Genomic DNA, 25111 nt, shown 5'->3' on the forward strand with positions numbered 1-25111 from the left:
ACTGTAAGCAACTAAAAAACTAGACAAAGTGTATGGAGTAGCTACTGTCAGGCATCAGAAGACAGCACAGGGCTGTGACCTTGAGACTGGAGATACACATGAGGGAAATCTCCATTCACTCCACCTCCATTTCCAAGTGGAGGGTCTAGAACTGAAGAAGGTGATTTGCCAGTAAGTTATTAACAGCCAGAACAAAACACAATATTCTACAAAGAAAGATAACCAAATCCAGACTCTCAAAAATGTAGTTTCACCATAAAAAATTATGGGACAAGCAAAATAGCAGGAAAATTTGTCATATATCCAGGAGAGAAAAACTGGACAAACAGTAAAAATATATTTAGGGATTTTAAAGATGTAATATGAGACCATAAAGTCATCAACTCTAACCATGGTTAGAGGTAACTGAAGTTCTTAGTAGGAAGAAAAGGGAAAATAAACCTATCCGTATAAATAAAAGATGTTCAACTATTTCCAATCTTTGACTCAGCTATTTTCTTCCTAGGAATCTATCTTAAAAAATTACCAAAGCTTCAGATAAAGTTTTATCCTTAAAGATGTTCAATATATTAATTTATAAATTATAAATAACTATCACATAATTACAATTATACTTTAATTATAATTCATAAGAGTGAAAAGGAGAGACAACCCAACATACCCATAAATGAGGAATGATTATGACATAATAGTCATTTAAAATATTTACGTAAAACTTTAAATAATGTTAAGCCAAAGAAACTGTAATATCTAATATGTACCCAATCAGAGGAGAGCATGCATGCATAGAAAGAAGAAAAAGGCAAAAATCTATGAAAATATTAACAATGGTGTTATCTCTGGATACTCTGAAAGTCTGTATATCTTTAATTTTCTTGCTTAACTTTTTTTTTTTAGCATTTCCCAGGTTTTGTACAATGAACATATATTGAGCATCATAAAACAGTGCTAATAATTAAAACAAAAGAAAGAGTGCCAGGTGGAGGGGAAAGTGGGAGTGGTCATTAAGGACTGTCTGGGTTTTTCCTTTCTAAGGTGGAGGGATGCACAGGAGGCTGCTATGAATGGAGAAGAGTTTGACCTGATCATCTCTGTCTGGTCTCTTTCTCAAGATAGGCTCTTTGGCAGGATCTCTTCCCAGAGCCCTTGCTGGGAACAGTTTCTTGAGGTACAGCAATCATCCTAGTTCCATGCGATTCCCACTATTCTTAGTTATTCTGGATGACATCTGCAGAGCTGAAATGTACCAGACACTTCAAAGCATGAAGCTTCAAAGATGTACAGAGAGGAAGAAATATTTGTTGGGATAGGTTTAAGAGCTCAGTTAACTAATAAATTGAAATTCCTTTGGTGGGGGGGTCTGTTTAAACACACACACACACACACACACACACACACACACACACAGCAGAAGGCCTCTCTGTACTTTTATGTGACGCCATGGGAGTAGGGGTGAATGGGAAGGTGCAGTGTGCAGGGCAGGCAGAGCAGACAGACTCTTAGGGGGCTACACTTAGTGGGACCAGGAGACCGGTGATCCTCCATCAGGGCAAGAAAGCAGATTAAAATCTGTGATGGCCTAGAGGGTAGATGAAAGTTTTACACAGCTTCTTGTCTTCAACCTCTCATATTCTAGCACTGTTATCAGCCATGGAAAAGACTGTTTTGTTTTGGGATTGACACATGGCCCTAAACCATCCTGAGATGATTTTAATACATGGCTTTGTCTCTAATCTCTCTTATTCTATGGGAAAAGAAGCTTCAGTGAGATTTCTATCAGTTTATAAGAACATTCTAATGCCTATCAATAATTCTATGCTCTTTTAAAGGCCATGGGAGTTACAGGATGAAAAGATTCATCCTGCCTTCTGGGGGACCACAGTCAGTTTGGAGAACATATTATACTCACTAAATAGGGAATACACAACAGCACTGATGAAAAGTGTTAAGCAGAGAAAATTAAATAAGATGCTCAGATTAAAAAAAAGATGTTCAGATAATAGGTAAGGATAGTATTTGAATCACTGAAGACACCATTGAGGAACAGAATTACACTCTATTGTCTCAAAGGAGGAGAGCCTTCCTTGCAGCGAAAAGAGAAACGATACTTACGAGGCACACAGGAGCCAAACTTGTCGGGGAATTCAGATATCAAGTCGTCATTGATCCGATCCTTCATGGGGCCCAGGATAATCACTGGCCGGGTATAGTTTACTGCAGAGAGGGAAGGGAAAATGCAAATGAGGGGGAAAGACGTGGACAGGACCGCACAACTGCTCTGCCCAGGTGAGTCTTAAGGTGAAATTACCAAACAGAACCGCTGAGGGCTTTACATCATTGTGTAAGTTGCCCATACAGCCTGGCAGGAGAAATTGGTGTTTAACACTCGGTATGCTGGCTGTGCCTACTTTCTGGAATTTAGCAACAGGGAAAAGCAACTGCAGTATCTGTCAATGAAAAGAAATGTTCGGAGGGGTTTTGCTTACTCTTAGGTTATGCCTACACAATGTCAAAACAACTACTGAATTTAGTCAATTGCGTGGGAGAAAAAAGATTCCAAAGTAGCTCTCTGGCCATTGTTTAGATAATGACTTTAAGAAGTAATTGTTGGCATAATGACACCTTATGTTTTTATAATTTGTTTTCCTCAGCTCAAAATGCTCCCTATTATAGCTCTGCTAGAGTTTTCCCAATTCCTTTGTAACATGAAGGTAGAAGGGACTCTAAAGTCCATTTGGTACCATTCCTCTTCCAACTCTTGAATTTTCTCCGCAATATCCTTGTCCATAGCCATTAGCCTCTGTATAAAGGCCTCCCAGAAAAAGAAATGGAGCCGCCCAGAGGATGGCTTGTATCTTAGGACAGGTCGGCTAGAAAGCCTTTCTCAATACTGAGCTGAGACATCAGTCTCCCAGGAGATTTTATCCATTTGTCCTGTAGGTGGGGCTGTTTAGTGATTCGAAGGTGCTCCTTCCACACAGGACCACTCATCTGGAGGACCGCCCCTTCCTCCTGGGAGCTGCCCCTGTCCCTGGTTAGCCGGGAAGTTGTTCGTGCCAAAGAGAGAGCACAATCTGGGCTGGGGACAGTTGGATATTAAGCATAGCTCATCCTCCTTAGTCCTTCACTCTATGGCTCCTCTAATGGTGTCACCTGATAGGGCCTGGAAATCAGGAACCAGAGCATGCTGGGAAACTTACTTTCCTGCCTTGTGACAGGCTCATAAGAAAGAATGAAGTCTTCTTGCCCTCCTGAGAAGAGAAGAAAGGAAAATCACAGTGAACTAACAGCCAGTCATATCCCAGAGATCCCAGCCACAAGCCCTGCTCCGAAACACAGGAAACAGACACAGTTCAGGGTTCCTTTTCCTTGCTTGCTCTCCTGGAGCCATTCCCAAAATCCCTCCATCCTCATAAAACTCCAGCACTACGATAATATCAGGTTCTCGAAGGTTATAACTATCAGTCATGATGGAGACTAGCCACCTGCGGTTCACCAGAGCAGTGACCTATGAGACTGCCTTCTGTCTGACACTGAGGAGTGGAGCTCCTATTACTTACACTTAAAACGAAACCATTTAGTTCAAGCTCATCCAATAGTTTGCTGCTACATTATCAGAATTTCTGGACCTTTTATTTCTTCTTCTATTTTATTTCCCAAAGAAGCATATTGGCCAAAAGCAAGTGTCTGCTTGGTTCATTTATGTGACAAGAACTCCATCAGCATAAACCTCAGGACACTGAAGATTTTATTCTACTGTTAATTCATCAGGAAAATGCTGGGTCAGTTCCAGAAGATAAAAAAAATTTGAGGAGGACCTTAAATCACTGATCAGAACGGCTACTAAATCTAGTCTACCACCTTCGGAAAGAGAACTGAGGATGACAATGTAGTAAAAGTGTCAGGCCCTCCAGTGACATTTGCTACAAGCCTTCTGATTCACAGGGGGCCTCAAGTCAACCGATGACCATGGCAAGTCAATTGGTTTTAGGCAATTATTTTTTCAAACATCTGTGTTACCCAGTGAATAAACTGGGCACAAGATTAGCCAAGATCAGCTGAGAACCCAGAGGATCTACTCCTTTCTTTGCATTAGGCCCAGGACTGACTGTGTTTTAGTAGGGTACTAGTTTAGGGATATTGGAAAGGACTTCCTGTGTGCTGTTCTACAGAGGAGTGCTATAGGAGGTAGTACTTCCCGAAACCACCAAAGGACAACACAACTCATTGCTTTATCTGCTCATCCCCCTTAAAACACATTCCATCTGCCAATGCGCTCTTTCTTTAACAGACAGCACCATGAAAGGTGAGTTAATTTCATAACAGGAGTTAATATTACAGATAATTTTGATAATGACAACCAGTTTGGGGAAATTAGGCAATATGTGGATAAAGCTCTGAAGTACAGATGTCTTCCCTGCACCCAGGTAGCTGGGATGGGGCAGGGTGAGAGTGTCTTACTTTTTCAAGCATGAGAAATGGCCCCAGGCCCAAGTCACATCTCTCCTCACCCTTAGGCAGGCTTACTCTGAGAATGGCACTGCTAGCTAAGCTACTTCCTCATGGCGTGGAGAACAAGCCTTGATGGTCCTTCTCAGTGACATCTACTCATGGCTCCTCCGAGAATGTTCAGGGACTTTTCTACATTTGGGGTGTGGTATGTGAGGAGTCAGAGTCACAATTTTTTTTTTTAAATTTTGGAAAATATGATTCACTTTTAATAAACTAAACAGCTGAAATTTAGTCTAGGCCAAAAAATAATGAAGGTGATTGACTGCTAAGATCCACAGTTATCTAAAGCCTGAGATATGTAGAGGTCATAGGAACTCAGAAGGTAAATGTAAAAATGGCAGGGGACAAAGCATAGCTTTAGGGCTAGAAACATGGCCAGTGAGTACTATAGTGTTTCACTGCAACTTCATGGGGAGAGCTTTACGGACTGACTAATATGTGAGAGGGGACCTCTCAGCATGGGATAACAAAGCTTTCAAACATCAGGAGATACTTATGCCTCTCTACTAGACTGGGGACCCTGTAAAGGCGAGGACTGGCTTTCATTTACCATGGCGTCCCCAGGGCTCAACCCAGAGAAAAATGTCAATGAATTTACACTCTGATTTTAGTGGTAGGAAATGGGATGAGTAATGAGGCCAAAGATAGGTTTTCCTTTATGTTCCTGTCTGTACGCTTTCACTTTGGGAAGTGTGGTTTTCTCTAAATAAATGTAACACGTCATGTTCCCATAGGAATCTTTTCCCCAATGTCCTTACAAATCATTCTGATGGGCTATTCTAAAGGCAAGCCTTAAATAAAATATTTGGTGACAATATGTTTCATTTGTGATTCAGAAAACTAGGACGAAGCAACACAGCTTTGGTTAACTTTGTTGGAGAGTCCTGTAGTTCTGTTTATCTGTTGCTTTTGGCTTTACTTTCTAACTTACAAAAGGCCCTGGTTCGTGTTCAGAGCAGGAAGACTGGCAGATGGCAGTGGCGGCATCCTTATACAAGGCCCATCCCACTTCTAAAGACCCTGTGACAGTCAGGTACAGGGTTAGGAGTAGCTGACCTGCAGGGGAGCTGTGGTGGATGGGATTATGTCACAACTGTGATCTCAGCACCTTAAACCAATTTTTCCTTTCACGTTCGGGAATGAAAAGCCCTATGGGTAATGGGAAGGAGACTCAGAGGAGGAGGGGAAAAAAGCCACAGCAGTGAAGATAAGATAATTCATGTCTGTATGGCCGTAAAGGGCTTTCACAACCATTGCTTTCTGTTTTTCATAGTTATTTCTGTTGAGGTAGATGCTCTGATGATCCCCACTTTACAGATGAAGGAGCTGAGGCTCAAAGGTGTTAATGGGGCTTGATGTTCTCAGTCAGGAAGTAGTGGGAGTCATGATTTAAAACCACATCTTTTTGGACTCCTCATTGAGTGGATGGCAAGAGATGGAGAATTTTCTGATGGGACTGGGACATGGAGGCAAACCTTACCCGTATACAAAGAATGGGTGGGAGAGTCACTGGGAGGCCAGAAGAGGCTCCATCTGTAAACACCAGCTGTTTTTTTTTTTTTTTTTTTTAAATGCCGCTGTGTCATCTCCATACAGAGTCATCCTTAGTAGTTTTCCTATATTTTGCTCAGGAGGTGTTGGCACTTAGAAATAACAGCTGACAAATAGGTACAAACTATTACTCGGTCTTGTTCCAGCAAGTGCCCGGCTGGCAGTGGGAGAGCAGCACAGAGCGGGGCACAGACAGCTGCAGCGGTGGGACAGTCAGTGGAGGCATCTGCCAGCAGTTTCCACGAGACCCTCTGGGTCTGAACTGGAAGCAACTCACAAGAGGAGGGACACAGAGGGAGACCCTCACATGCCCAGATGATGGAGAAAAGCAACTTGGTGTTCTTTAGGAATTTTTGGAAACTAGAAAAGAGAGAGGATGGAAGGGCAGTACATTTAATGTTCTAAATGTAGTGTTCAGTGCCTGCATTGGGAAGATTCTTAAGAAGAAATTAGGTTCTTAGAGGCACAAAATGTTAGCTTTGGAGCTCACAGCGTTCCTAGATGGCGAGTACGTGGCACATGGTATCCCTGCACCATTCCATGCCCTTGGTGGGGCACCACAGATTGATCACTGCCCACATTACCGCTGGGCCTCGATCTGGCCTCGATACTTTTCAATACAATTCTTCTGACAGCTATCACCCGTTGGTCAAAGCCGGGATCTTGGTTCAAATCTGCTTGCCATCTGTGCTCTGACTCAAGCTGCTCAATTTACAGAGGAGAGGACTGAGGTTCAAAGATGATGAGTGATTTCTTCATGGTTGCATAGTGAATTAGTGTTTCAGTGTCTCCATAGGATGTTCAGAAGATTAAATCCATTACTGTACATAGAACTCTTAAAGCCAGGCTTAGTGCACAGTTAATGCTATATAAAGGGTTCTGCTTGTATTAATTTGATAGGTGGTATGGAATAGTTGAAATGTACTGGGTAAAGCATGAGGCAGCTGGCATTACAAACTGTCTGGAAGAGGGACAGTGTAAGGAATTCAGAAGCAGAATATCTCGGCTGGTCTTCCATAATGCCCCTCTACTGTGCAGTCTCTTAAAGCTTTAGCTTCCTCATCCGTAAAAGGGAGTGTTAACCTGAGACATCTCAGTTTTGTTGCAGAAATCAAATAAGAGAAAATAGATAATGAGAAACTGCCTTATAAAGGCTAAAGAACTAGAGGAAATACAAGGGCCATAATTGAAGACAGCAGAGAAAGGAGAAGAATATGGGCGTAACTTTGACAAATGCTGATGGAAAAGTATTGTGTCTCCTCTAATCAGCATTTAGTTCCACTCAGATGGCTCCTTCAAGGTCCATGTTTTGAAACTCTTCCGTAACTGATGAACACCAATAGGTTATGGAGATAATCAGCAGTTCCCCGGTCCCCATCGTGATATATAGAACTTTGTGAGCTTTGAGGAAGGCAGGTCTCAGAGCAGACATTTGCAGTCTCCGTTATATCTATATAGCCTATTACTGTGTCCTAATATAAGGGCATCTGAAAGCTAGGGTATTAAAACAGCCACAAGTACAAGCCTGTACTGTACGACTTTGTTGACAGACAGAAATCTGCAATTAGTCCTTAATTAAGATAGTTGTGAGGGGGTATTTCACATAATTATACAATGTGCGCTGTAATTAACTGCAGTTTAGCTAGTGCTCGATATAGCCGGACTTTGAAAAATTCTATTTTATAATCCCGAGATGGTGCAGGAAAGGTCGGGGCTGTTTATTAGAAACTGACGTTTGCATAAGTGTGTGTGTATGTGTGTGTGTGTCTATCTCAGGTAATGTATGAGGCTTTCAGTTAGGGTTGTCACAACACATATTTCCAAGATGCAGTGTGAATTGTGCCTCTGGAGCTAAGAGACATAGTGCTCTGGGACTCTGCTCCTAACCACTGACCATTTTTTAAAGCACCGTGTCCCAGAGTGGACATGGAATGGTTCTAAGAGTAAAAAAAAAAAAACAAAAAACCATAACACCTGGACATCAGTGGGAAAAGGTCTTTTTAGTCTTTGTTTATACTGCTATCCACAAAACATAAAAGTTTGTTATAATTACAGCAAAACCCAGGAATTCAGTAGAAAACTGCAGCCCGTGTTGATTTCAAAATGGCAATTTTCTGGAAAGCACATCTGTTCCAAGTCTCTGGGCCTGCCTGGAAAGTTCCTTCCTTAACCTACTGAGCTGGCATGCCCCTCAACGAAGCTCAGCTCAAAGGGCACTTCCTCTCTGAAATCATCTCTGAAGCCCCTACTAATCTTGAACCAGACTTTTTTCTTAGAAACTGCTACATGTTGTGCATTTTTGTTGTTGCTGCTGTTTATCGATACCTCTCCCCACTGTGAGTGTGCTGAGTTCTAGAGTTGGTTGAGGTTCATACTGGGTCTCATGGTGCCTTTGAAGAGAGCATGATATATGGTGCATGCTGAATGAATAAAAAAATATATTCCTCTTTAATTCCTTGTATTTCCATCTTGGGGAGAGAAATATTTTCTTCCTCTAAGCTATGACAAAGGCTGTTCTTACTTTCATTCATTTGTAAAGCAAGCAATCTGTGTGGTGATCGTTAACCTCAGATGAGACCCAAACCAAAGCTGATTACTGGACTCCACATTTGCTCTCGTAATATCATGGGGTCCAGTTCCAATTCTTCTCTCTTCTCATAGATAATTCAAGGGGGTTGCAAGTGTTCCTTTTTTCACTCAGTAAGTATTTGTGTGTACTTCCTATTTGATAATGAAGAGTTATTGATGTCATCCTAGAACATCACTACCAAAAACCCTGTACACAGCTGAAAGCTTTGGCCCAGTTTTTCTAACTTAATGATTCTGGGAAGAACATTCCTACTCATGAAAGAGAAAAGAGGGGCCTCTGAAAAGGATTTGCAAAGGAAAAGGTAGTCCTTGTATATACTTTTCATAAAAAGAATTGGAAGAACAAGGTATGATGTTTCCCCTTTCTATATGTGTGTCTGCACGATAGAAGTACAATACTTACACCTGCATATCAAAGAAACTAGGGTTATTGGTCCCACAAAACTCAACAAAGTTCTTTTTTTTCTTATACTAAGTTGAGGCATCTCAGGTGTCAGGAAGGCAATCTTTGGTCACTTCTTCTTAGCCTGGTATCTCTTTGTTTTAAAATTAAATGAAGGGAAGGGGGAGGAAAGTGTTTTGCCAAGTTGGGATAATCATGAAATTATAAGAGTTGGAAGAATGCAAAAATGTGGAGGGTCATGCTGAGAAAAAGAACCCTCTGATTCCTGTCACCAAGACTTGTCAGTCCTTTGAGGAAGAAAATTAGGTGGTTCTCATATTATTTGACTTATTGAGGGTATCTTATTACATTTTTTTTTTTTCCATTTCATTCTGTACTATGTTTCGTCTTCCTCCTCTGGCCCCTACCTCTCTCTGCCACCTTTCTTCTTTTGTTCTTTTTTCTATTTGCTACCATTCTGAATCTGTGAAGCCTTTTTCAAAATCCACATTGAATTTGTCATATTCCAAGAGTACTTGTTGGCACTCCACCACAAAAAAGGCATGGTTTTATAAAGTACCATGCTGTCATGGGAGAGCAAAAACAGAAACTCTTTTAGTTTTTAATTAATACGTTGCTCGAGGGGGGACAAAAATCCCCACCGATTTCTGGCATGGTGGCTGTGGGTCAATTGTCTTGGGCCTGTACTTTTCTAATATCCTCAGTAATCATTTTTTTTTTTTTTGAGTAATCCATTTCACTACGGAGGCCAATAACTATTACAGAAGTTATAAGGATCCCCATGGTAATATGTACCTATGATAGTCATCCAAACCCAATAAGTAGGTGGTAAGAAAGCACATGAATGCATCAAAGGGATGTGCTTTGTGTTTGGTGAACATTTTTATACATTAAGCAAATGGCTTGAGGTGACCAAACAAAGATAAAGACCGGGAACAATTTTTAGTTACCTACCTTTTCAGAAAGTTAAGCTTTCTGATCTAAGATTTATTCACTTTACAAAAAAAAAAAAAAAAAAAGTGAGTTCCTTCACCATTAGAGGATGAAACTTTTTCATCACTTCCCAACCATGAGAAATATAAAGTTAGATACAGCATAGTATCTGCCTTCAAATATTAACCAAGGAGAGAAGAGATATAAAAGTTCACACTCCATTTAAAAGGAACACAGTAATTTTGCAAGATTTCTCTTGGAAAGGGAAGCCGGCAACACAAAGAAAAAGGCAAAATGAGAAGGAAAAGAAAACCATGATGACTTTTCCACCACCCTGCAGGGAGTTTTAATTACTGTCGGGGATAGAATGTCCAAGTCTGCCAGGCTGAGCCTTCCCCCCACCTTCTCTGGGAGAACCGCGTCACCAGGCCACAGCCAGCTGAAGCGGGAACTGTTTCTGGTCACCAGCAAGCCCGCTACTGCTTGCGCTCAGCACAGAGGAGTCCACAGACGGCCCTAGTGTCTTTTGTATCTTTCCACACACACGGCGATTTCATGTCAAGCCATTTGCTTTGGATGAGGATGATCAAGGGCAGCAATTAAAACACAACCAGAGCAAAAACTGGCAATGACCACCACAGGCAACGGAGCAATCGCAAAGAAAAGAACCACAAACCAAAGCGGTAACTTACGGTAGCTACTTTCGCTATCGCTGGCATTAGAAGAGACATGTTCTGCAAGAACAGCACAGCAAATTAAAGAAATACCAAGCACTGGAGAGCAGCCAACGTGAAGGAATAACACTCATGCAAGGCTACTACAAGTGTAAGCGGGAGGCACGGGAAAGGCTGCGGAAGAGGTGGCGTTAAGAAAACTCAGATACGGTACAAAAGATGAAAACTTTATCTCCACATTATAGGAAGCTACTATTTGATTGCTGGGTCTTCTTTTTTAGCAAACAGGAAAGTACCTTAAATTGCAAAAAAAATACAGAACGTCAATCTAGGCACTTTTCTTTTCCCGCATACTTTGCTCCATTCACATGGGCCTGGTTTTCCAGTTTCGGGTAACAAAGGTCCATCTGTCTAAGCTGGATGTTTCCTGACTCTAAGGTCAGAAGCTTCTGGTGTGTAGCCACTGTTGGCTTACAAGCTTTTTGTTTCTCTGTGTTAGCCTTTAGGGATCTGGGGGGAGTACTGCATTTCAGATTGCCAGGTAGTCCCTGGGACCCGGTGAAATTTATTTCTACGTAAATACTTCTTAAACGAATTCTCAGGATAAAAAGGGACTGTTGGAAGATTTTTCCTGCTTCAGTGAATGAGGAGAAAATTTTGAAGGAAGAAAGGAGTTGCTGAAAAATGGTTTATGGATTAGTTCAGTATTTTCTGGATTTTATTTTAAGATTCTTGCTTGGATAGCTATTAGGTTCTAGAGAAATGAAATAGGCAGGTGATAAATGGTCCAATACCAAGCACAGGTCCTTGGTCCATGAAGTATGCTTTTAATTCATGTTGAATTCAACTTGCTTGTATGGTGATATTTCAAAATTTTTATTTCATAAAAACACAGTTTGGCCAACATAACAGCAATGTATATGCCAGAATTAGAGCTTTTATTTCCAAAAGTCATTTCATTTGTACCCTGTATTAAGTTATAGAAGATACATTCATTATCGTATCAAGTCCTTTGTCTATCAGGTTAATTAAAAGAAGACTATATGACTGATTTCTGAAGCTCATTAGCAATAACTTCAGGCTTTTAAAAAGTGGCAACTGTTGTTCACTTTTAGAAAAAGCAAAAGAATATAGAATACAATTCTCTCTCTAATAAAAAAAGTACTTTAAAATGTATTTCATATTATAGACTGCCACCAATTGGATGGATTAGTCTTTTTTTTTTAAGCTTTACTGAAGTGTAATTGACAAATTATAATACTTTTAAAGTGAACAATGTGATGATGGGATACACGTATACATTGTGGAAGGATTCTCACAGAGTGAATGCATCCTGGAAGGATTAGTTTTAGAGAATGAAACTAAGGAAAATCAAAACACGGGCTAAAATCACAGTAATCATTTCTCTTTGTGTTGCTAATTTAGGCACGCATTTTACAAGTGCAGGGGGGCACTAGGGAAAGAACTGTGAATGACACAGGGCAAATTTATTTTGTTGTTGAAAAAAAGTCAAGGTACACACCCAACAAAGGTGTATCTTCATATACATGATTATCCTAAGTACCCCGAGTTGGAGATGACAGGGTTTGCTGCTGTTGTGGTTGCTGTAGTTGTCGTTGTTTTTTTTTTTTTTTTCCACTTTTAAAATAACTGAGAATAAAGCTACACTATCTATGCATGTTTTACTTAACCAATCTCTCTTAGTATCAAGAAATTGTATCACAGAATTTTTCCATTGTGTAGGTAAATAGAAATTGAAAACACGTTCCAGCCAAAGTCCAAATGATGGTTGACAATAGCATTAATTGGCAAATGACTTTACCTGGTGAAATCTGTTCGATTTTTTAAAAAGCAAAACAAACATTTGCACATTCTGGATTTAAAAGGTCATCGCTCGTATTTTTGACATTCTAATAGCAACTACTTTTCAGTGATGTTCATTTATCCACAATATATTAAAATGCTTCTCCTCCGCACCCCGCCCCCATTGAAAAGCTAGAACCTGGTGGTACTGGGTGCCATCCAGATAATACTGAAATCAACACTTGAACTTCAGCCACTAATTCAAGAAAAATTTCATGACATATCCCACAAACAGACTCAAAGATAAAGTTTTCATCTTTAAAAAGATCAGTACTCTTAAACAGATTTTGTTTTCTATATCTATATCTAAAAAAAGTCCAAAATAACACTCTGAGGGATGAGGCATATCATTACACAGGGTTAAGTAACAGCTCTTGAGAACAAAGTCCAGCTCAATGCTATTTTGTTTTATACAAATGAAATGAACAGCTTCTAAAAATATTGCCCATAGCTGTTAAATTAAAACAAAACAAACAAAAAAAATGAGCATGTGATACAGTTGCAGAAGACACAAAACTGTTCTTATTTCATTGGTGCCTATACAATGGAGTTAGTGTTAAAGAAAGAAAAATCATAGCACAGTATATTAACATAGGATTATTAATTTTTATTGCTCAGTGCAATGAGACACAGACTAAAGGCATTAATAACTAGAAAATTTAAAGGTTTAATATACTTTATTCTATAGTCTATACTACAAAATGAAGACCTGATTATGTAATGCAGCTAATAAGTGACTGATAGAAAAACATATTAATACATATCTAAAACGTTATCATACAAACGTTTCAAGCAGGATCACTGCAAGTCAGAAAGAAAAATCAATCACAGTTAATAACAAAGAATTATCCATGGAAGATCAAATAGCTTAATGTTTATTTTTTGAGAAGGCATGTTCCCTTTGACAATAAAATAGCTCCTTTACTGCTAGCAAATTATGACCCAATTATGGATGTCGGCAAGGTCATTAAATATTTCTGGCTACCAAGGCAGAAGAAAGGACACAAAGTACATTTCTGCTTTCTTGTTCTAGGACATTTAGCTCACCCTTTCTTTCAACATGGCTTCTTGCTCTCTGGGAGGTGTTAGGCGGTTAAGAGCAAGGGATGCCGTGCTTGGCATTGTGACCATGTTGGCCACATCACGTGGTCAGAAAGGGAAGGTGTGAACTGCAACAGAAGTTACAGTGCCTGACACACTTGGCTTTTAAATGCTGACATGCAGAACAAAACGGTTGAAATTACTCTGTAGGAGCATTCACAGCTAGGTAACATAAAACTCGTATCTTGTGCATGCTAGGAGTGAAAGGCCCTCAAGAAAAGGAACAAAAGCCAAACTCAAAAGGAAAGGAAAAGAAAAGAAAAGTTACAGTGACCATTCCTGGGAACTTACTCAGAGTCTTTGTTCCATAACCGTCGTCACCTAATCCGGGGATGTCCTGCATGGAAGTCCCCAGAGAGAGCAATGAGAGAGGAAGAACAGCCACGGAAGAGGAAGGAAGAAGTCAGTGGAGTTGAAATGGATACTACCATGACAGACCATGTTGCCTAAGCAATCTGGATCCCACTCTTTCTTCTTTTGAAACAACTTTCACCCAAACTCCCTGGGCTGAGACACAACGATTTGTAAAGCAACTCAAAAGATGGTGAGTTTAAGAAAAAAAAAAATCAGAAGACTGTTAGAGAAAAAGAAGAAGATTCACCAAATGCCATTTTTGCCCACTGTTAATGTTGCCACAGAAATGTACCACTCAGAGCAACGCTCCACTCCCAAGTTTTAAGACCAATTCTTCGATTTAGCATCCACCAATGCAAGCTCGCTGCTCAGTAAGTATATAATATTTGCTGGGAGGGAAGGTGTAGACACAGGGCTAGTAATCAATGCAGACAATTTAATTGCTCTCAATGAGCTAGAATTCAAAAACATACATGTGGCCATGGAATTCAGTATTTCTGTTCAGAAAAGAATTTGTCTCAAGCCCTCAAGAGCGGTAGGACAGAAAAGGCAAAGCAGACCCAGCCCTGGTCACAGAAAAATGCTGGCTGGAAGCAAAGTCCCAGCTTCCTGCCTCTCCAATGCATCCTGCAAAGAAGAGCCACATCAAGGGAAGGATCCAGACTGCCGCCAAACACTGGTCACAGTAGTAAGCCCTGACCTGCCTGCCTACCGTGTTTGTTTGCCTAGGCGTGTGGCGTGGGGGAGCCTACATCATGCGTGTTGCCCGTGAAGAATTTTTTTCTTTTGTGTTGCATGTGACATTCTCTTCGAGAATCTACTTACGTTCAGGATCACTGGTTTCCTGCTCACTCTGCTCCTTGTTCTTGTAGAATGGGAATTTTCGTGAAAAGATGAAGCTCTTTTTACGCTTGTCATTGAATGACTGTGAAGGAGAAAAGGCATGGGGCAAAAACAGGGGACGTCTAATTGTTGTCACACTCATGCTGACAAAACAACTAGTTTGTAAAAGCAGAGAGAGCTGTAGTGACGCAAGTGGATAGTCTAAAGAGGTGCCAGAGGCTCCCTGAAGGCAGATTTTATTTTCAAGGAGTGTAAATTCCGAAAGATGACTCCTTGGAAAAAATGCCTCTTAATGAAAAGACTGGTTGCAGGTAAATGATGATGGAGGAAAGGAGTCTTAACTTGGAAGTGGAAGACCTAGACCCTCTGTCCTGGCTCTACAACTTGCCAGTCCATCACTTTAGACAGGTAACTGAATCTCTCTGACCCTCAGTATCTTCTTCATCTGTATAATGGAGGATAATGATAGCAACTCTTAGGGTGTGAGACTGAGGTGAGGCAGGATCAACATAACATGCTATACAAATGTCATCTTTATCGTCATCATTGTCATCAGGTAGGGAAGACTTTCTTAGAGATACTAGACACATCAGTGACTGGATGTCATTTTTAGTAAGTTGAATGTGAGTTACTTTGGCTTGGATTTAATTTAAAACACACAGAGAAGTGTGTAGGTTTATGATATATGATATTTATAATATCACACACAGATCTATAAAAATCATTCATTCAAAAGAGATTTTAAAGACACATGAGCCCCACATCCTCATCTTGGAAATGGGGCCAGAGGCACAGAGAGGTTGAGTCCCTTGCTAATATCACAGGGCTAGTTGGTGACAGCTGGGACACTGTCAACCCAAATCCGATATTAAAAGATACTAACTTGATACTCAAGCAAGGGAGAAATAATGGTTACTTGCCTATATTCTGACATGATAAAAAATACTGTAAGAAGGACTGTCCTTAAAAATCTAAACCACTTCATTAGGTTTAATGAGGCTTAATTAAAAGTAACACAGATATACGTAATATAAGACATATATTAGAACTTATTCATTTGCTTGCCCAGAAGACTCCTTAGGAAAATTTCACTTATTTCCACTGTTATATAAATGCTGTGGGGTTCTTCTTTGGGAAATGAATTCACAGTCATTTTATAAACCATAGGCTCTGCAAGTCTTAATAATTTCATATTCACATAACATTTAAAAAATGTTTCACCAGCTTGATTACCATACTTATTTGACTGACTCTGAGACTCTCCAAAGAGCAAGAGTTGTTACCATGTAGGTATTAAAATGAATGTGCCAAAGGCTTTGAAGGTAATTTGACAAGGGGTGTTCCAAAACAGTTTTAGCAATGGCAACTGGGAGGAATAAATGTAGGGCCAGCATGGTGACTTTTTGGAAGGAAAAGCCCTTGTTCAGATGTATGTATTTTATCCATTGGAGGGAATCAGTGGCATGCCTTATGGTTTTGAAGCTTGACTAAATAGTGTACATAACTTAGTTTTTTGCATACTCATGTGCTTTCTATCAGATATCCATTTTGATAGTCATGTTTATGTAGAAAACATTAAAGTGCTAAAATGTTGGTGCTGTCATTCAGTAATTTATTACATTTTTTGGGTGCCAGGAACTTCACCAAATCACTGGAGCTTAATTTTTATGTCCCATTAAGAAAGCTTGAAGACAAAAATAATTAAGTCAAATATTTAATAATTTTTGAAATTAGGAAACATATTTTATATGTAACGTGTCAAGTAATAGATATACATTCTCAGGGTAAACAGGAATACTACTTTAGGATTTATGACTCTGCTGACAGCACTTATGCGCAATATAGTTTTGTCAGAACTTGTCATTGAGGATTTGTGTCCAGAGACAAGGCTGGGAACTGCCCCCCAAATTTTCCCAGCTAAAAAATGATGTCATTAAAGGAACATTAAATATTCTTGCATCACTCCAGTTTCATGCCACTTTTACTTTTCAAGCATATTTAAACTTCAGTAACTGAAAATAAAAGAAAAAAATTATGTAAGAATTAATGACATGTGTATTGCAAGATATGTTAGACATTTAACTTCAACATCATGGATGACTTGTCATGCAAAAAAAAAAAAAAATTACAAATTCTCATGCAAATACAAAACAGTGCCCAAAGGAGGAAAGCCTGGGGTTAAAATGTAGACACAAATGGACAGTGTGGAGGTGTCTAAGGGCCAAAATGGGGGCACATGCAAACCACATCATTTAACTTGTCTCATGGGGTCAAAGGAAAATGAATATGTGTTGTCTGTGATTAACTCTTTTTTCATTTCAAAGCAAGGACTGTAATGTGTTAACATTTCCCAAGTATGAAAATGTTGTGTATCATGACTCATCTGATTGGGATATAATAATATTTAGCATCACATCTTTAAAAGAACAGAAAAATATATAACAATTGCTCAAAATAAAATTATCTAATTTATTAGTCTTATTCCCCAAACTCATTCTGTATTGGAATGAAAGAGAAGGTAATAGAATCATTGGTGGTTAAATGGCCTTACATTCATGGGCACAAAACCAAATCACAACTTCCATTCACACTCACAGACTTAAAAGTCACACATTACGGGTCTTAGCTAAACATTTCAAATGTAAGAGGTTATAGGTGGTTTATAATGCTCTAATGCTAGTCTTTATTTTTTTATTAGACATGTATAATACCATTATATGAGCTTTCTGTTGCTGGTATTTTTTTTTTTTAATTTTAAAAAGGAGAATCTGTTATATATGAGTGTTAGGTGAAATAATAAACTAGCACTTTTACTATTTATAGAACACATGGCTCTCAAGCAACTCAAGGCTGGTTTACAGCTCCGTTAATCATACTTGATCAATGCTATTTTTTTCTCTACACTGCTGTGTCTTACTTGGATCTCCATCTAATGCTCTCATGGCAGGAAACTTCTCTGAACAGAGAATTTGAAAATACCAATCATGTGTTGGCATATGTAAGGATTTCATTTTAGAATTTGACCTGAATCACTGAGTTCTTATGGACAAAAGTGATACAACGACCATTTACTGAGCACTTATTATGTGCCAGGCTTGGTGCTAAAAGCTGTACATGTGCTAATCTCCACACTAACTTCAGGAGGTTGTTATCATCATTATTCCAACGTTACAGATGAGGAAACTAATGTTACAAATCTTCTGTTCCTTGTCCAGAGTCACATAGTTGATGAGAGGTAAAGTCAGGATTTGAATGAAACTAGCAATTACTGGTTGAAGATATTATTGCTCTTATGAGCAAGAAAAGCTTCTGCAAGCCAAGCCTGTTTCAAATTTATACTTAAAATTATTAGCACTTGACTTTCATGATGCCATAATCTGTCATCATTCCTACAGCTTCACTGTTTGGCAGTTATTTATTTAAGCCATCAGAAGTTATTGGATTCAACAATATTTTTGTGGGTTATCCTGTTACAATTTTTTTGATACCCACTCACGTTTTTGAGGGGTCTATTCTATTCTTATTGATAATGTAAAAAATAAGATAAAAAGAATTTCAGTGGGACGAGCTGTGAATGGCAATTAAAAGGTGATTGTTCATGAGAGGCAAAAACCTAAAGAGACAAAGTAGATTAGTGGTTGGTTAGGGTTGGGGATAGGGCATACAGAGAGTGGGAAGTGACAGCTGATGAGTATGATGTTAGTTTTAGGGAAGATGAAATGTTCTAAAATTAGATTGTGGTGATGATTGCATAACCCTATGAATATACTAAAAAACACTGAATTGTACACTTTAAGTGAGTGAATTGTATACTATGTGAATTATATCTCAATAAAGTTATTAAAAAAAGGAACCTCTCCCCCAACCCCTACACCATAGGATGGGAGGAAACAAACACAGCATGTTTTACATTTTACTTGGAGCAAATACTTTTTATCTTGAATTGAATGAGTTGAAAACACCCTCCCCAACCCCTGCAATCAATCAGATACACATGCCTTGTTTATCTGGTTCTGCTGTTCCTCTGTTAAATGAATACCTTTCATGTTGTGACAGACATTAGAACACCCATACCAGGAGTCAGCATATTATCACTGTCACTCAAAAAATCTCTAAGTTGTTAGGTCAAGTGGCATGAAACTGCTCAGCTTGACCCTAAGTTGTAATGGCATTGCTGAACTGGCTTAGGATAATACATGCTTCATGAAGAAAGAAAGGAAACAAAACAAAAAACTCAAATTGCTGCTTCTTTCACTTGAATCCCATGCTCTTAAAGATACATGAGTGAATTGATGTATTTTTGTCTTTTTCATGCAGAAAACTTTAAAACTAGGGGTACGTTTCAGTTTCTCTTCTCATATTCCTGTTCAAAATTTTCAAATCTCAAATGTTTCCTGGCTCTAAAATGTCACCTTCGTGATATGAACATTCCCTGGGAAGAATTTAGATTTAAATTTGTACTGAGCCCAGATAACACAATTTTTGTGGCCTCCTTATCTTTCATAAATGCCTCTTTCCTCTTAATTTATTCCTATCCCCCCTCCTCTAAGATAATTGTATCCCCCCTGGAAAGTTGTTACTATAAATTTGGGCCATTACTTTGTATTATACATATCTTGTTTTTGTACAGAAAAGAGATTTTTATAACAAGAGAGGGTCAAGAACAAGTAAGAATGAAATAAAGAGATTGTTAAAGGAAAGACAAGAGTTGGCTTGAGATACATTTGTTCCCAGAAATGTCTCTATATGGATGTGTGTATACATATGTGTGTCTAGAACATCGTCGAATTCAAAAAGGGTTCCATTTGCGACCCTAATGAATCAATGGATCTCGGCATTGAGCACCTATAGCTGGTAATATCACACACACAAAAAAGACAATCAGGTGATATATGCTTCCTGATGGGAGAATAAAATATTACTATAGAGTAGTTCTGTAAACCTCTACTTTCAAAAGAAAAGAACACAAAACAAAACCCTTCTCTCCAGTGAATCTGAATATAATTAAACCTTTCATCCAACAAAGAGTTTATAGAAATAGACGGAGAAACATGATAAATTATACTCTAGGAAAATCCGGAGCAAACTGTAGGACAAATGACCTGGTTTTTTAAATATAAAAATTGAAAGAAAACAAAAAAAGAACGGAGGGAAAACATAAAAATCAGAAGAGATTTAGGACGGATCAACCAATTACAATAAAATTCACTTCTGGTTTAAATAAATTGTAAAACAAAACAAAATGACAAAAAAGCATTTAGGGTATTTATGAGTCAATTTGAGACCTGAAAAATAACCCAGAATATTTGTTAATTCAGTCATTGTTAATTTTTACCTGTGATAAGGGCATTGTGGTCGAGCCACATTGAAATAGTTACGGTTGAAATGAACTGACACACTTGATTTGCTTCAGAAAATATGAAAGGAACATAATACTATGACTACCCTCAGAATATATTCTAAAGATAGAATTATACAGAAATCTTGAACTTTACTTAGCAGGTTTATTGTTAGTTGAATTCTGAAACCATTTGGTATATGAGTAATGAGCAAATGAGTAAACATGGATGTTGCTGGGAAGTGGTGTTGTCACTGTGAAAGAAGAGAGAACTACACATGTGGGATGGGGGAAGGACAGGAAGAATCTTATGATGGTGAGTAGTAATTAAAAGCATCCAACATAAAGTTAAGGTTTCTAAAAAACTTTATTTCCTCTCTGTGTTCACTAAAGGAGCCTAGATGAACTGATACCCTAGGAGCAAAAAGCATACCTGGTGCTCAGATTTTGTTTTCTAAATACCATTTTCTGCAAAAAAGGAACTAGTGCTTTTTAAGAGATGGCTCATTCCATCAGCAGAGAAAGTACAAGGTGAGTCTGGAAAGTAGGAAGTACTAATCATAAACACAAAAACAGTGAAAAGCTTACAAAACCCAGAACTACTGGTGGCATAGCAAAAGGACACCAAAGTCAGTTTAAAAGAGATCACACCAGCCAAATCCAGACAATTTGAATATTAAAATGAATAATGGTAGTAACTGAGCATAACACACTGAATTAAAAAAGAAATTCATGAGTCCAGGCAGATTACCAAAACTACCTAAATTAAGTAATCAAAAATGAGAAGGAAGAGAAAGTTCTTTGTTTTAATAGAATGACAACTATAGGAGTAGTAAAACCAGAAAATCAATAATTTTTTAGCTACCACAGTAATAATCAATTTAGGCAAGAATCCTCAGTGGGTGCTAAGAATACTGATTGAAAGTTTGTTGGGGAACATGATATTTATCTCCTCCCATATTATTTAATTATTAAAAAGGTGAGTAAAGCCACCTTTCTGGTGGAGTTATCTGGCAGGGAAACCTTAACCAAGTGATCAAACTTAGCATCACCGAACAGTAGGATAACCTGACACCATGTGCCTCCTGATGGAAAGCACTGAGAAGTATACAATATCGCTGATATGGTATTTCTGCCAAAAATGTATTAGATGAAACTAACTGTGAAGAAATAATCAGAAAAACTACAATTAAGAGACATCCTCTTAAAATGCCAATGTCTTGAAAAACAAAAAAGCTAAAGAACCATACTAGATCAAAGGAGATTAAGGAAGTGTGGTCCTGGATTAAATTCTGGATCGTAACAAAAGAAACAAAAGAAAGATTGTAATTTTACAAATATGCCTCATATATCTCATAAATATATATACATCATACATATGAGAATATGCACAATAAGACTGACAAGATTTGATAGCTGTTGAAGCTGAGTAATGTGTACAGAAGTTCAAAATTATATTCCTTCCATATATTTTATGTTTGAAATTTTTCGTAATAACTTGTACCATACACCAAAATTTTCTAGAGATGAATTGCAGAGCCAATTCTAAAAGCTTAAACCATAAAATTTCTAGAAGAAAATATAGAATATATTTGTAATCTGGAATAGGCAAATATTTTTTGGAAAGAACATAAAAGAACAAATGATAAGTAAAAAAATTGGAAAATTGGATTTCATCATAGTTAAAAACTTTTGCTCTTCAAAAGAAGTCATTAAGATGGGGCACCTGGGTGGCTCAGTGGGTTAAAGCCACTGCCTTCGGCTCAGGTCATGATCCCAGTGTCCTGGGATCAAGCCCCACATCGGGCTCTCTGCTCAGCAGGGAGCCTGCCTCCTCCCTTCTCTCTCTGCCTGCCTCTCTGGCTACTTGTGATCTGTCTGTCAAATAAATAAATAAAATCTTTAAAAAAAAAAAAAAAGAAGTCATTAAGAAAGTGAAAACACAATCCACAAACTAGAAAACAATATAATACATATGCTTGATACAGGATTTTTATTTAGAATATTTAAAAACTTCTACAATTGAACAATAAAAAGAAAAACCATCCAATAAAAAATGGGCAAAAGACCTGATTGGATACTTAACGTGAGATATACAAACGGTCAAAAAATCATATGAAAAATATCATTAGTCATCAGAGAAAAGCAAACTGAAGCCAAAAGCAAGATACTATTGCAATACCCACTAGAGTGGATAAAATTAAAAAGACTAACCATAATAGGTGTTGGTAAGGATGTGAAGCAATGAGAACTCTCACAGAAATCGTTGTTGGGAATGTAAAATGGTATAGCCACTTTGAAAAATAGTTTGGCACTTTCCTATAAAGTTAATCACACAGCTAACCTATGATTCAGAAATTTAGCCTTAGATATTTACTCAAGAGAAAAACACATGCCACAAAAAGGCATGTACAAGAATATTTACAATGACCCCAAACAAGAATCAACCCTACTGTCCATCAACAGGTGAAGTCATAAGCTGCGGTATACTGATACACACAATATATTGTTATTGCTATTCAGCAATAAAAAGAACTGAACTGCTTCGCCAATAAAAAGCAACAACATGGATAAATCTCATGAGCATTCTGTTGAGTGTTAGAAGGCAGAAACAGAAGAGTACTTATGGATGACTTCAATCATAAGAAGTTCCTGAACAGGAAAAACTAAGTCATGGTGGTGGAAATCAAGTCAGTAGTTGAGGAATTATTGTTGTTAGAACACGACCCTTCCCCAAAACAAATTTTTAACTTAGCCTACTCTCTTAAATATATATAGGTGTATCTTCTACATCTTGATTCAGGTGGTGGTTATAGGAATGCTTTCCTCTTTGCCCATCCCATGAGTAACCGGATACATCTTTAAGGTTGTGTTCAGATGTTCTACCACGGCTGTCACAGCGAATGCCACTCATTTTTATATATTTCTCTCCTACGACATTATGACCTCAGAGCAGGTACCGTATCATTTTCATTTCTGTATCCCCAGGATCTAGAGCATGGTAGGTACTCAATAAATATTCATCAAATGAAGGCATGAACCAAAGTTTTGAGTGACGATTCCTATGGGTGATATGGGGAGAAACTTCTGGCAAAAAGAAGGAGAAAGAGGAGGAGGAGGAGGAGCAGGAGGAATTAACAAACATCTGGAGAAAGTGGGAGAAGTAATGGAAGAATAAGACCATCGCCAAATGAGTGATATTTGAATTTATTGCTTTTCTCTGTAGTTATTAGCTCTCATAATTTGTTTTTCTCATGAATTTTATCTCATAATTCTATGCTCTATAATCTGATTTAATTTTAGTTGCTGTTTATTACTAGTAATAAAAAGGTGGTGGCTCAGCTATTTGCTTGTATGCATTTTTGCACAGTATCACATTTTTAGCTCTATGGTCCATAATTGCATAAATAGAAAGTTTAAATGATTTTTAGAAGTATTAATGCCTTCAGTAAAATTACCATTTCATTTTCCTTTTCCAACTTTTTTTTCCTAATTAAGTTTTATTCCCTTTCCTAACTAATAGGCTAGTTTGTTAAAAATACTTTTTCTATTAGCAAATGAAGCACGTCTCTTTTAGGGAAGATTTAAAAGGAAACAGAGGAAAAAAGTTACTTGTCATCTCATTGTGAGAAACAGTAACACTAAAATTGATTTGTTTCTTTGTTTTTGAACAAATTATTCTGTTTAAATTTAGTTGTATCATATGGTCTATAGAATTTTAATTTTTTTTTTTTTTTACTACTGTACCATATAGCAAAGTCTCATGGGAAAATATTTTGAAATTTAGCTATATAATCTTACAAATGCTATTTAATCTCTGGGCCTCAGTTCTGAGTATTTAATTGTGATAATTTGATAAGCTCTTATTATAGGGCCTGACACTTAGTAAAACTCACTAAATGGGATTATTTTAAAGAGGACAGAAACACCTTCCCATATCATAAGGGAGTCTTCAGAAGCATCAGCTTTAATGAATGCAAAACAATGGAAAGAAATCAGAATTAATAACAAAAAGAAATTTAGGAAATCACCAAACATATGCAAATTTATAAAACAAAAAAACAAAAAAACAACAACACTCTCTTAACTAGCCAATGGGTCAAGAAAGAAATTTCAAGAGAACAAGAAAATACTTGTAAATGAATGAGAATAAAGATACAATCTACCTAAATTTATGGGATACAGCTAAAGCAGTACTTGGAAGGAAATTTACAGCTAAAAAATGGTTACATTAAAAAATGGCTGAAATAAAAGATCTTATCTTTGGGGCGCCTGGGTGGCTCAGTGGGTTAAGCCTCTACCTTCGGCTCAGGTCATGATCTCAGAGTCCTGGAATCAAGCCCTGCATTGGGTTCTCTGCTCAGCAGGGAGCCTGCTTCCCCCTCTCTCTCTGCCTGCCTCTTTGCTTACTTGTGATCTCTCTCTCTGTCAAATAAATAAATAAAATCTTAAAAAAAAAAAAATCTCATCTTCCACCTTAACACACTGGGAGAAAAAGAGACCAAACTAAACCTAAAGCAAGCAGAAAAAGGCAATAATAAAATTAGAGCAGAACTTAATAAACTAGGGAATAGAAAAACAAACAAACAAAAATCAATAAAACCACAAGTTCGGTCTGTGAAAAGATTAATAAAGTTGATAAATCATTAGTTAGACTGGCTAAGAAAAAAGGAGAGAGTCATTATTGATCAGGAATGAAAGGGATATTATTACTGACCTTAGAGATATAAAAAAAGTTATAAGGGAATACAATGAACAGCTGTATACCAATAAATTAGGTAATTTAGATGAAATGGACAAATTTCCAGAAAGACACTACCAAAACTGACTCAGGAATAAAAATAACTCTGGGGGCACCTGGGTGGTTCAGTTGGTTGAGCGGCTAACTTCGGCTCGGGTCATGATTCCAGGGTCCTAGGATTGAACCCCGCATCAGGCTCCCTGCTTAGC

At 38.1% G+C, this 25111-nt stretch overlaps 1 protein-coding gene across 11 annotated transcripts in view; it reads right to left on the reverse strand.

The window, feature by feature from the left end:
- The window catches only part of DLG2 (discs large MAGUK scaffold protein 2), a gene marked incomplete at its 5' end in the record, with an annotated part of 887937 nt that overhangs the window by 14919 nt on the left and 847907 nt on the right, over window positions 1-25111 (reverse strand). For 7 of the 11 annotated variants that reach the window (XM_080815303.1, XM_080815299.1, XM_080815307.1 and 4 more), the window contains 3 exons: window positions 2113-2214; window positions 3201-3251; window positions 14806-14905. In XM_080815303.1, the coding sequence (XP_080671429.1) occupies window positions 2113-2214; window positions 3201-3251; window positions 14806-14905 (253 nt within the window). Of the gene's footprint in view, window positions 1-2112; window positions 2215-3200; window positions 3252-13917; window positions 13964-14805; window positions 14906-25111 lie in introns of all 11 variants that reach the window. The other 4 variants (XM_080815305.1, XM_080815304.1, XM_080815302.1 and 1 more) reach the window with 1 other exon arrangement.

The sequence above is a fragment of the Martes martes genome (genome assembly GCF_963455335.1).
Source record: "Martes martes genome assembly, chromosome: 10".
NCBI lineage: Eukaryota > Metazoa > Chordata > Mammalia > Carnivora > Mustelidae > Martes > Martes martes.